General features: G+C 37.4%; 1 protein-coding gene across 6 annotated transcripts in view; it reads left to right on the forward strand.

Moving 5' to 3' along the window:
- The window catches only part of AGTPBP1 (ATP/GTP binding carboxypeptidase 1), a 169661-nt gene that overhangs the window by 51983 nt on the left and 103282 nt on the right, over positions 1 to 14396 (forward strand). For 5 of the 6 annotated variants that reach the window (XM_075067237.1, XM_032771145.2, XM_032771143.2 and 2 more), the window contains exon 3: positions 8383 to 8513. The exons of the other annotated variant lie outside the window; for it this stretch is intronic. In XM_075067237.1, coding sequence (XP_074923338.1) covers positions 8383 to 8513 — 131 coding nt within the window. The remainder of the gene's footprint in view (positions 1 to 8382; positions 8514 to 14396) is intronic. 6 annotated transcript variants of the gene reach the window in all.

Here is a 14396-nt window from a genome sequence, read left to right on the forward strand (position 1 = left end):
GAAAGACCGATCTTTAGAAATGGTCAAGAGTAAATATGCATCCCAGCCAGGGAGCATTAGTTTTTGGAAAGTGAAGTCCTTTCTCAGCAATCGCTATTCCTGAACTTGTTCCCGCTAATGATGGTACCAGGAAAAAGGTATCCTTAACTGGATTCAGCTCATGATATATTGGCCTTTTGCATGGAAGGATAATCGGAACTAAACAGATGTAGATGAAGATAGTCAGTCAGTCATTTGTTAGTTTTTAAACACAGTTAATTTTGTTCAGCCATATAACTCAAAACAGATATACCTCTAATGATGAGTGAACTATGTAAAATACAGCGTAGACAGTTGGTATTAACTGAGCTGTGTGCCTGCTGTGGTCATTAGAGGGTTGTGAACCTTCAGAGTTCAGGTTAAAATAGATTCACAAGTATTTAATATTGGAACTGCTTTCCATTGGGCTCTGAAATAATAAAACACAACAAAATACACAAATCCCAAAACTGGGGTCAGAGAAACCTCTTATGAGAAATCTCTTCTAGAAAAATTTGAGTTTGCTGGCTCACTGGACGTGTGACAAGCAGTCATATTGGGAGTGGGTCATGTGACTTGGACTCTGTGACTTTTCCCAATAAGTATTTCTTGATCTCTAAATTCACTGAGTTGCATCCTCAGCATATACAGAGAGAGAAAGTAGAGCAGGGGTCGGCAACCTTTCAGAAGTGGTGTGCCGAGTCTTCATTTATTCACTCTGATTTAAGGTTTTGCATGCTAGTAATGCATTTTAACGTTTTTAGAAGGTGTCTTTGTATAAGTCAATAATATATAACTAAACGATTGTTGTATGTAAAGTAAATAAGGTTTTTAAAATGTTTAAGAAGCTTCATTTAAAATTAAATTAAAATGCAGAGCCTCCGGACCGGTGGCCAGGACCGGGGCAGTGTGAATGCCACTGAAAATCAACTTGCGTGTGGCAGGTTGCCTCCCCCTGAAGTAGAGTAAAATAGCTGACAAACTACGAAAAGTACCAATGAGTTCCTCCCTCTGGCTGCACTTCATTCTTAGTGATAGAATTCCTGTAGGAAGTGTAGCCCTAAGCCATTCTAAGATGACATCTAATGGTTGCTATAGTAACTCCTCAGAATTCAATTATCTTCCTGGTCAAGCTCTAGAATTAGATTGTTGAGTAGAAACTGAGCAAGGTATAAGATGTATTTAGCTTGCAGCATAGTGGAAGTCCTCTGCAGAAGAAGTAATGGATATGTGTGAACCCATCATTCCTGCAGAAATATAGTGAGGATGCTTAGACCTCTTGGGAAGTGGGCAGGGCTTGACAAATCCACTTACCAATGGCAAGCAGAGACCTTTCACTGGTGAGTGGGGAGACCTATGACATAAACTTCTGCAGAATTCCATCTTTTTTTTTTTTTAAAAGAAAATTTGTTTATGGCTGTGATGATACCCTTCCAAATATGAACCAATGCTGAGTTCTCTGTTCTTAACTCTGCAGACAGCTCCAGTGCCTCTGTAGCTGCTAATTTTCCCAAGCTGTTGTCGAGTGAAATGGACAAGAGTGGGCAGTTAGTTTCCCACAGGCTTCTGAATGGCAGTGGTGAGGGTGACCCAGTTTATCCATTTAAGTTAACTGCAGCTTGGTGGGGTGTGGGAAGCTACAAGCTGAAGCACAGTCAGGCATTGACACTATCCACTGGTAAAAAGGTGACCCCAAAATAGCAGCCCTGCCCTGCAACAGTCAGGAGCTAGGACACTCTGTCTTACTGCATCTAGGAGGCTTTAGGGTGGGAGAGGCGAGAAACAAAAGGATTCTTGGGTGAGAGAAAACATTTATCAGAGTTTGACACAAATGTTTGAAGATCCCAGATATGGCCAGGAGCAGCATCTTCTGCTTTCCCAGGAATTTTGAGGTACTTGGTTTCTGAACAGTGCTTTCCCTATGGAGCTTTCTGATGGCAGTGTCCTCTATCTTTCTTACCAACTTCTCTTAATTTTTCTGGCCCTGGGTAAACCTAGGAGGACCAGATTGTCTCAGGCAAAGTTAGTGCTAGGTGTGAAAGTAGGGGGAAGATAGTTTTTCTTATGGCTATTTTAAGCAGCTGTGTGTGAATCATACATAAACTGTTGTTGACCTTTTTTCCTGTTTGATGTATACCAGAGTTCTAGGATTTTGTATATTGTCCTACACTATTCTTGTCGGGTATTATATTTAGAGAGCAGATAAGTAGTCTAAATTGGTCTTCCCTTAATTCGTGCTGGGTGTATATAACTGGTAAAGATGAGTGTTTATGAAGTTAAACTAGACCTTAAAAGTTAAAAACTAAAGAAGAGTAGGTGGTGATTTAAAAAAAAAACAAAAACAAAACCCTCTAATCCTTATTACTGATAGATTTGATACCCAAAGGAGATGGCTAAGTCCTGGCAAATCTTAGTTTTGATTTATTTATTTATTTATTTATCTATTTTTCTCTCCTTGCTTCTCTCTCTCTCCCCCTACCAGAACTGTCAACTTTCTAGGGTTGAAATATCAGACTCAAAATGAAGTATACAACAAAAATAGAATGAAAGCTTCAAATGTTTAATTACTTAAATATTTTTAGTTATCTAGAACTTCATTTTCAGAATTCAACTTTTCTGTTATCTATTTAATAGAGGATATATTATGGCTGAGATTTTTAAAGTAGTCTAGGTAACTGAGACATCTTCCATTGATGGTGATGAACATTTGCATCTAAATTCACATGCTGCTTTGAAAACTTTAATCATACAAATGTCTCATTTCCAAAGAGGTATATTTGAGCCGGACTTTATGTAACTTGTGATCAAGTACAACTGGTGGTATATTATGGTCATTCTTACTATAGGACCCAAACCCATAACAACAGTAGGATTCATGGAGCTTTTTACCTTTGCATTTTATTGTCACATACCTACCTTGACAACTGCACTTCCAGCACAGCTAATAGCATGAGGCCTATATGGTGCTAACACTCTTGTTACCCAGGTGTCTGATTTAACATACCTATATTCTATAATTGTCTGGCGTTTATGCTTAAAATATATATTTTTAAAATGACCCAAGCAGGATTCAAATCTGTGGAATGCTTCCACTAGAGACTAGCTCTCGAACTCAGAGTGCCACCCTGCTAGATGGGTATGCACTCTCTTGACAGATCTTTCGAAGTCTGTAGTTGGGGTGAGTGGATTATGGCGGTGTGGAGGGGCAGCAGCATGAATGTGTAGAATGATTGTGACTAACTGCTGTATTGATTATCTTATGCCTAGGTTGGTTTGCATGAATGGACATCAATGAGTTTAGCTGTCATAGTACATCCACTATAGTTAATTCTGGATTCAAAGAATAAGTATTAATGTAGCACATCCTATCTAAAACTTAAAAGAAAAGTTTAGTTCCTGCTTTATTTGCAAAACTCAACTCAACCTTAACTGTGGAGTCAGGTCCATCTCTACAATGATCCTCTTATTTTTAAACCTAGAATCAGAAAGTTTATAGTTTTCAAGACAGTTTTATTCAGTTAATGTTCTGAAGATAGTTAAGCTCCTTAGAATGTTCCTGGTTGGTTGCTATAACTCCAATTTCCAGAACCCTTTTAAGTCTAGACAAATAAGCCTCCTCTAAACCTTATGGATAAAAATCTTGAAGTATTTCTGAAAGATACCATCTTGTAGTGAGACTGGCTTATCCTTTCTAAATCTCTACAAGCTTCCAGTAAGTGTTGAGTGATTATGCTATGTGTTGACTGGCTTGTAAAGTGCAGCTTAAAGGCTCTTGATATGAATAAAGCAAGCTTGCATAGAGAAGTATTTAGAGACCATATTGCTTCCTGGCCAAATGAGGCAAAAATCCTGTTTGTTGTAAAACACCTAATGCCTTTACTGGGAGCTGAGCAAGATTGGGAGTACAATGAAGTGAATGAGATTTGCAAAGAGTAATTATGAAAAGTTTTGAGTAGGGACCTTAGCTGTATTACTCCCTCTCAAGGGTATGAATACTATGGCGGTTGGATTGATATTTGTTGGATGGTTCAGTTTACTGGCGAATGGATTGGAGAAGGGTCTTGTGTTTGAGTGCTTTTATCTACTGGAACCTTGGAGGTGTCTTGTGGTGTTAGAGACCCTTGCAACCTGCTTTTGGAATCCTTGCTCACCTACCTAACTGGCAGATACAGTCATTCAGTGCCACTGCAGGATAGCTGAGAGGGTTCGACAGCATTACAATAAATTTTAGCATATAGAGGCCTGGGGATTGGCTGAAGGGGCTTGGATTTTCTGTTACTTGCTGAATTAGGCAGGGGATTGGACAAAATAAGACCAAAAGAGCAAGAGTAATGTATCTAATATTAATCACACTACTCTAGTTTGTGGCCTCTTCTTTGGTGTACTGAACATTGGTTTTGAGCAACTTAACTCTCTTAATAAGCTGTTATTAAATAAAGTTAATGCTTTTCTTGATGACTGTATTACTACCTGCAGGACTAACCTGCATGTGGTATAAGACCTGTCAGGCTGACTGCAGGACTGTTACTCCAAATGTTTCCTTCTGAGTTCTCGGCTCAGCATGAGAAAAACAGGGAGGTGTTGTGGCTGTGCTGGTCACATTTGTGTTTAAATGTAGGGTATTTTCCATCCCAAAACTACATTCAAGTATGAGAGTGAGTCATGAGACCAAAATTCTTTCTTAGTGAACAAGCTTCTATAATACACAGTAGTTTCTAGTCAGGCTTGTTGGATTCCTGTCTGTTTTGGGCCTAAAATTGTTGAGGATGAGCATCCTTGGAGATTACCATTGAACATTGAGTCAGCAGTCAGATATCATGGCTTCCGTTATAATCATGGAATCATCCTGGGTGACTTCAAGCTCAGTGCATACAGATGGCACTGGATCTCAGTTTTGGATGGGGATTAGAGGTACAGGTGTGGAATGAGGGATGTGAAGATTATCTGTTATCGTGGAGTATTATCACCTCCTGTTTTAGTAGCAGTGCTCACCTCTGCCCTGGATGACTAGAGAATTAATTAGATTATGTCTAGTATTGGAAGGATTACATTTTTATTGATAAATGTTGGTAAATGTCAGTTAACTGTACAGGCAGAAACTGACAAATCCACTGGTGGTCAAAATTTGCAGAAAGACAAAGTAAAAAATGCTTCTTCAGAATTTTAGTTTGATTAAAGGATTTTTGTTTTGTGTATTTCTTTTGACTTGTGGTGTTTAGCAGTTATAAAGCTTTTAATGTTTTTAATCTGTTATTAAACAATTGCCTAGCCCCTCTCCCTTTGCAGCTTTGAAAATTGAAATATTTAAAAATAATGGATAAAACCCACAATTTTGGACAACTGTGAAAACTTAAATTGATGATAAAATTCAAAAGTGGTTAAAAATAAACATTGATATTTTGTCCATCAGTTTTTTTTAAATCGATTTCTGACCACCCTAATGCTCTCGTTGCACATACAAAGAAGCAAAACTGGAACAGTTGAAAGGGAGATCGTCAGATTAAAACTTTTTTTTTATACACTTTTAACTCAAACAGTTGAGAAGATGCATATGTTTAGTAATGGGATTTTATGATATAAACTTTAGATTACGGAGGACATCTTCAAGCAGTTGATATCAGTTTTAAGAATAGGCCATATTATTTGGCATAAACATGTGGCAGTCTTCCTTTTAAAAGTTACTTTGGTTTTGGTTGTTAAGTTATAGTTTAGATGTCAGTGTAAAGAAATGAAGTACAGCTAGAATAAGTTTCCTTTATTGCTGTTGCATCAAATTGTCTCCACAGTTACAAAACACTTGTTGTCAGCCATTTTTTTCCCCTCGTTTTAACATTTACATCCAAGGGTAAATTAATCCTATGGCAAACTTAATAATAAGGGCAAAATCATTTTATTGCTCTAAACTATAGCTCAAGCAATAATAATCCATCAACTTCTTTATAAACAACGTTGACACTATTTATAATACTAGTGTCATTCTTTAGTTTTATTGTGAATAGCTAGGACTCACTGTACATCGATTAAAATAAGTTGTCATTTACTATTGCTGAACTGTAATGAAATGCTTTGCTGTGCCAGGTGTTCCTTAGAAACCATAGTTGTACACAGCAGTAATTTTAATTATATTCATGAAAATTTTTTAAACATATTTTCAAATGGTGAGGGGAATGTAAAAATGAAGAAAATCTGATTAGTAATAATTTGTTTTAACTTTGTCAATGACATCTCAAGTATCTTACATTCTGTGAAGATGAAGGTAAGTTGACTTATGTTGTAGGCGATTTGAATTAACCTTAAGGCATTTAATTAAAGAATATAATTAAATATGATAGTGGGGGCGATAATATAAATATCTGGATAAAAGTGCGCTCATGAAATGATCTCCTCTTAAAACACATCACCTTTATGTAAATGACTAAGACATCAAGCCAAGCTGTACTTGTGTACCTCAAAATGAGACAAAACTGTGACAGAATGACATTGATGGGAATGACTGTTAATTTAAAACATTCTGATTCTCTACAGTTCTTCACTTTTATGAACATTATAATAAAAACCCTCCCATCTAACAGTAATAGTCTAAGTTTTGTGCTGCATTTTTTCCAAAAAATATTTGCCAAACTTAAGAAACCAAACTGGTTGCATGTATTCTCTAAAGATAAGAGTGAGTAATAAAGAATAAGATTGTCTCAAAGTGGTTTGCAGAGTGTATGAGGTAAAACTAATACTGCTGTATTTTTTCACTGTTAGAGATTTATCAGAAAATGTTGAAAGTGAATGTGAGGAAAAACTGTGAGAAAAAAGTAGATATCAGTGGAAAAGTGATATTTAAAACTTTCAGCCAGTTGTTGGGTTTTTTTCCCCTTGCTGCATGTGTGCAGCGTAAAGCCTAACACAAGGATATGATCGACTACTCAGTCTTGTTAGGTAGGATAGCAGGAGCCAGGAAGGGATGGGAGACTCTAGATATGATCTCCTCTTGGGCTCTCTCAAGCAGAGGCTGTAGACCTGAAACATTGCTATGGAGGTGTGGGAAAGAAAAGATAGGAACCCACTAGAAAGGTGACCTGTATCCCCCAAAGAAAACACCATTATTTTCTCAGGGTAGGGTTGGCTTCCATTTCTTCTAAACTTTTTGTCTAAACTCCTCCTTTCCTCTCCCTGGTGTGGTCATTTGCAGAACAGGCTTATTGTTCAAGCTGTCTGAGGAGAAATAAAAGTTTGGAAGAGGGGAAAAACGCTCAAGAACTGAAAAGTGATCTGCTCTTGTTTTTCTCTGTAAACAATAGTCTTTTTGGGGTGGGTAGGCTCTGGTTCTGTTATGTTCTTAAGTACTTTCTTTCTCCACATCTGGATGATTACACATCTTTCAGACTAGCCAGACTTTGGGGCTTTTGTAGACATTTCTGTAGACCAGTCTGGCGGACTTCAAAGCCAGGGCTACTGTGTAGACAATAAAATGTCAAAGTAGTTGAAAATGGATTCTGATAGCTGGATTCCCCCTCCTGTGGTAAAAATTCCTGAGATGGCCAAGGAGGAAGTAACTTCTGCAAAGTCCCCATCCTCCCCTTCCAGTGGTATTCTCTGGATTTTTTTTATTGGGGTGTAGTGTGAAAATTGTCCCCCTCACTTATGGAATGAATTCTTGGGGAGAGGCCCATAATGACTTTAGCGCCTAAGTGGTTTTCCCCTTCAGCCCTTTCCCCATGTTACTTGAGAGCCTCGCTTCACCAGAGATGTGCTGCCCGGGACTTCCCTGGTCATAGTTGCACTGGAGACACCCCTTGACAAGAGAGATCTTAACTGTAGAGGGGGTTCCATGAAAGATGTGATACAACCCCAGTTTTATATAGTTGTAGCTATTTTCCAATCAAGACTAGATGTTGTGGTGTTATAAGTATGAATTTGAAGAAATAAGTTGCTAATAATAGTAGATTTGTAATAGTACAAATTAGTCCTGAATTTCCCGTATGATTTCCTTGGGTAATCTCAGTAGTTGGGGTGATCCCTTATGTCCTTGGAAGAAAATGGGAGTTTTGCCACTGATTTCAAGGGAAGTGGATTTAATCCCTTTTTAAGAACCTAGCAAAGACAACACTACTGTCCTCTGTATATCTGTCTTAAAGAGTGTGTCATTGGTAGCAGAGAAGAAAAGCTAATTTTGAGAAGTAACTAAATAGAGAAGAACATTCTGTTTTAACTATAAAATTGTACAAACCTACTGATCTAAACCTAGTTCACTGAAAAACTAACTTTAACTTTAAAAAAATGTAACTAATTGGATTTTGCCATGTCATGCGAAACAAAATATTTTTGTCATGTGTTGAATACGGATTGAAACACAAATATAAATGTTTCTTCTAGTCTTACTAACAGTTCTCGGATTGTGGGTCTGCTGGCACAGCTGGAGAAGATCAATTCAGAATCTTTGTTGGTAGAAGCAGACACTGCCAGATATGTTACCTCGAAGATCCTTCATCTGACTCAGAGTCAAGGTAAATATTTTATTTAATGTTTTTTAAAAATTATTCTTATCTTTCTGTGCTTCATCCCAAAACACACTCGTATACAGCATATTTGACTGCCACATTTCAGCACTGAAGTTCTATTGGTGTTTTCTCACCTTGTCCTCCAAAAGAATTTCTATATTCCTGTTTTATGTGACTAAACAATGAGAAGTTGTATTTATTACTTGTCTTTATGTACTTGCACGTGGAACACAAGATTCTTCTGTTAGGATAAGCTTCTCCTATCTCAGTTCTTCATAATCTGACAGTTTGCCATATTGTACAGTATTTTTAGTCTCCTAAGAGTACTACCTTACTCCATGAGTAATTCTATCAAAATGAATGACAGTACTTTTGGATTAAGGTAGTATTCTACATGAACAAGGATGGCAGAGTCAAGGCCCTTTCTTAGCTGTCTAAAACTTCTATCATAGCTTGTCCTTACTACTGTATTTTGGTATTCATATTCAAAAAATAAAGAGAAGCAAACACTTGTATTGTTGCTTAAGATCATGCTATATAGAAATGGTTTTGTTTTTTTTTTTTGTAATTTACCTAAATGGGGGTAAGGGGGGATTTTTTTTTTTTTTTTTTCCTGCATCTTTTGGCTGAAGAAAAATGTAACCTTGAAGGTCTTTAGGTAAAGGATTCTTTCTGGTACTCTAAAAACACATCCAGTAACTCTCTGGAATAACAAAGGAGGAACTTCATTAATGTGTAAAGCAGCTAACTGATCAACAGAACTTTCCAGTACAGCTAAATCCATTGGAACAGCCTGGCAGACAGAAAGGGAATGGCAAATATCCCAAAGAATGATGTTGAGGTGGCTTTATTTCTCACATGCACTACAATGGAGGCATCTTACTTCTTTTCGTTCCTTTCTTCTTTTGAGTTCAGATTCCCCTTGCTCAAGTGCTATATTATCTCAGTTTATTTTGCTTCAGTCTGAGAGCAGGGTCATTGGTGTCCACAGCAAAGATCTTTCAGTGTGTGCGGATTTCCTCTCAAACCTGTGACCTTTTCAGAAGAATTGAATTTTTAGTAACTGGAACTTGTCCTTCCTTTTTAAGGAAGACTGAGGAACATGTGCTAAATCTGCATTTCTGTTGTCTCCTTTGGATATCACATATCAATGCATCATTATTCCAACCTGCCATTTTACCATTCCTTCCCCAGTTCCTCAGTACTGCAGGCGAGCAGTCTAGCTAGTGTTTGATGGCTTACCTAAGAACATAAGAGTGGCTTTATTGGGTTAGACCAATGTTCCATCTATTCTGTCTTCTGACCATGACCAGTGCCAACTACTTCCAAAGGAATGAACAGAACAGGGTAATTATCAAGTAATCCATCCCGTGTTATGCAGTCCCAGCTTCTGACAGTCAGAGGCTTAGGGGAACCTGTGCCAGTATCTTCTATGCAGAATCTTCTGCCCTCCTCCCAGTTCTTACTAGTACAGTCCATCATTCTAGCTCCACCACACATTCCATAGTTTATCTACCCCTGGGTCATACCATTGGCTTGTCTGCTTCAGAAAAAATCCAAATAGCTAGAATCTGTAGAGAGAGGAAAGCCTGAATTTCTCTCCTCCTATGGTCTGTGTGTCTGTGCACGCACCAGGCTGGCCTAGTGTAGGCTGCCATCTTTGTGGCCTGCTAGCAGTTCTCCACAGATTTGTGAAGTAAAGAATAATCTAGTGGATTATAGCAGTGGATCGCACTGTAATGGGTTGGATCACAGAACCCCCCTTGGGAACTGACAACTGATGTGCCAAGACTACCTTTGCCCCTGCTTTCCCTGCCAGCCTGGGAATTCAGCATCCTGTCTTGCTAAGCCAGACATGCCAGTCTGCTCCATCACAGACCCAGAATCTTAACCATGTGCCCCAAAGCTGCAGGCTTAACTGAAAGCAACTTACAGAAATGTTCCTGTCTTTAACACTCAGATGCCCAACTCCCAATGGGATCTAAGCCCCGAATAAATCTGTTTTACCCTGTATAAAGCATATATAGGGTAAACTCATAAATTGTTCGCCCTCTATAACACTGATAGAGAGAGAGAGATGCACAACTGTTTCCCCCTCCCCACCCCGGTATTAATACATACTCTGGGTTAATTAATAAATAAAAAGTGATTTTATTAAATACAGAAAGTAGGATTTAAGTAAGTGGTTCCAAGTAGTAGCAGACAGAACAAAGTGAATTACCAAGCAAAATAAAATAGAACATGTAAGTCTATGTCTAAGAAAACTGAATACAGATAAAAACCTCACCCAGTAAGCTTCCTCGTACAGACTAGTCTCCTTCTAGTCTGGGTCCAGCAATCAGTCACACTCTCTGTAGTTACTGTTCTTTGTCCCAGCTTCTTGGGGGTGAAGAGGCTATCTTTTGAGCCAGCTGAAGACAAAATGGAGGGATCTCCCAGGGGTTTAAGTAGACTGTCTCTTGTGAGTGGAGACCCCCTTCTCTCTCTCGTATGCAAAGTCCAGCTCCAAGATGGAGTTTTGGAGTCACATGGACAAGTCACATGTCCGTGAATGACTGAGTTCCTTACCAGCCAAGCCACATTCCTGGGAAAGCTCCGATGTGGATTGACATCTAAGTTCATTGTTGGGTTGAGTGTTCTTGATTGGGCACTTATTTTCCACATTCGTTTCTCAAGAAGCCGACCAAATGCTTTACTAGGGCTATCAAGCAAATATACAGCCAATATTCCTAACTTCAAGTACAAATATGATACATGCATACAAATAGGAGGAATGTGTTCAGTAGATCATAACCTTTACATAGATATGTTACATGGCATATGTAGCATAAAACATTCCAGTTATATCATATATACATTCGTTAGCATATTCCCATGAAGCCTTATGGGGTACACTGTCACCCTCACCTGTGACTCAATGGTACAACAGAAAAATGTTTCAAGGACTTCCTCTCATGTAGTCTTAAAGAAAGGGAGTGTCCTTCTTGATTGACTTTGACCAATTAGTTGAAAATTCCCGACTCTCATCAGCCTCTTAGTGCCACTGTACAAGCCATCTGGCTGTCATCCTGCTAAAAGATAAGTATTGAGGAAGAAGTGCCCCAAAAATGGTATAGTGGTCAAGCCACTTCTGAAGGGCCAATCTATACAGTGCATTTTCAGACAAGGAAAGATGCCCAAATACCAGTACTCTTGCCAATCTCTTTTGGTATCCTACAGTTTCAGCCTTGTCTTCAGCTGTATTGTTCCTTGGCTCATTCAAGGTGATCAGGAACTGTCATCAGCAAATAGTTATAAAAGTGTCAGACTTAACTTTTGCCTTCTCCCCAAACAAAGCATACCGTTTCAAGTTAGCAATACCTTATTAGAATAGTTAAGTCAGATGGGGATCTGAAGGATTAATTATCACTTTTCCCTGGCAGCCTTTCATTCTTAGTGTATCCTAAATTTCTTGTGCCTTCTTTTTATATCAAGAATTGGAAGCCTTCTACAGGAACTATCTATGTCAAGATGCCTGAACCCAAACTATTTCCTTACGGAAAGAGTCTTCTAAATTTATAAGAGATGCCAAAAGTGGAAGGAAACTATTAAATGCATTTCATAATGTCGACATGTAGCAATGAAAACATTTTAAATATGCCAATTCAAAAGATCAGGTATGAATATAAATTAATATTTCAAATGAAGTTGAGATTGTGGATATTTTCTTCAGTTTTTTCCGTCATCCTTGCTTAGCTCTGGTCGCCATTAGGCATCCATAAAGTTCAACAATATAACAACAAACTAAATTTTAATAAACCTTCTGTTTAAACTGTTGTATCTTTTCCTTGCCTAATTTTGCACTGCTTTACAGAACTCTTGTCTGGAGAGGTGACATTTAAATCCCAGAAATAAAAACAAATTACATAGCAGTTCAGGTTACGGTATTAAGAGCCCCCAGTCCAGAAATCTTACATTTGGATGATTTAATTTATAAATTGTTAATGTTGGAGATGTGTTAATTATTTAATTGTGGCATTGCTTGTTACATGATATGGATTTTCTAAATACACAGAGGGACATAGTGCTTGCCCCCAAAAGCATATAGTGTAGGGTCCCAATCCTGCAGACCACTCATGGTGATAAATAAAGCATATGCAGTTTTTGCATAAGTATTTACAGGCTCAAGGCTTAAGAACTTTATTAATTAATAATAGAGATAATCAGTTACTTATGACAAACCTAACAAAATTTCTCCCAAACCTGGAAGGAGGTATTACTCTGAATACCAAAACCTTAATTACCATGAAGGTGTGGTGTGTTTTGTTTATAATTTGACTAGGGTGACCAGATAGCAAGTGTGAAAAATTGGGACAGCGGGTGGGGTTAATAGGAACCTATATAAGAAGACCCCAAAATCAGGACATCTGGTCACCCTACATTTGACTAACAGCTGGCATGCCTATTAGTGGTTGACTTTGTGGATAAAATTTTTCAAACTTTCTCATTAATTTTCTCATGCACTAACTGGGGAATGGCAAAGAGGAGAGGTTTGGGATTTACTCTGTGTGTGTGTGTGTGTGTGTACTGTTTACTTGTACATACATACTAGACTTTTACGTATATGGTAGGCTTATATGATAAAGGCTATTTATACAGTGTGTCTGTATGTATATGTGTAATATAAAAGGTGCATTATTGAAAATGTTTTTCTATGTCTTGTTTTTTTTCTTCCCCTTCTCTTTTGGGATTTTTCTTTTTTTACTAGGATGATTATAAAGCATTAGTTTACAGCAAAATAACATTACTCCATGCACTTTCAATAGACTAAAATACATATATTAAAAATAGTTAATCTAGGGGACCTTCATTGATAAGGAAAGAAATTTGTAATGTACCTGGAAAGAAAGGAACTATGAAGACAGTATAGGTGAGTTGTATAAAAGAGTAAAAAGTGGAGGACAGGTATAGCAATATATTTATTAAAATTTGTGTTAAAAGATCATTTATGCCAAATTTTAAAGAGCCTCATTACAGTTAAAGAAAACTTGGAATTTTTTTGTTACGAGATATGGTTGAGCCTATATACATTTTTTTTTTTAATTTCATGTCTTTTGTTTTCTAAACAGTCTTAATATGCTTTTCTATTGGATTGATTTATTTTTATTTTGCTTGGTGCATTATTTAAAGCAGCCCCCTCATTAGGTAGTTTATTTAATCACTGTTTCATTGGCTATAGGGAGTAAAGGGGTTAATTCAGGATAGGGTTAGATTTAAAAATGTCATCTAAAGAAATGTAGCCTAAAGTACAGCATTATCAGCAGTATGTGAGATGTTGGAAACATTGAAACTTGACCTCTTGATAAATTCCCATGCTAGTCTCTTCTCATTTTACATTTTCATTTTGGCAGCTGAACACTAGCAGGTTGATGTTTCTATATGAAGTCACAAATAACCCTGTAACTCATTTGTCAATCTGTTTTTCTTCTTTATCTGCTCTGAAAACTAATGATAGTACATCTGTTTTTTTGCACAGTTTTAAGAGTCAGTTGTCTTAGATTCAGAAACTGGAGAAAGCTCCTATCAAAGGCCATGTTAAATATTACTTTGGGACATATTTAATGACTCTCCAACTAAATACTCATTGCAGTGTCAGAGCTATAGTTTAAGAATTGAAGTATGGTAAAAGAATGGTGAATACAATCCTGTCACAAGTTTGGGGCTTTGTAAGACACAGTACAGTATAAGTTGACTGAGTGCTGTTATATTGTGGAATTAAAAAGTTAATTTCAGAAAAAATAAACTTAAAACTATCTTATTGCAATATTTTCAAAAGATTTTGCTGAAGGGAAGAAATATGCACTAATTGTCTGAAGATTAAACTGGTGATTTAAATTTTACAAGAAAACT

The sequence above is a fragment of the Chelonoidis abingdonii genome, chromosome 6 (genome assembly GCF_003597395.2).
Source record: "Chelonoidis abingdonii isolate Lonesome George chromosome 6, CheloAbing_2.0, whole genome shotgun sequence".
NCBI classification, from domain to species: domain Eukaryota; kingdom Metazoa; phylum Chordata; order Testudines; family Testudinidae; genus Chelonoidis; species Chelonoidis abingdonii.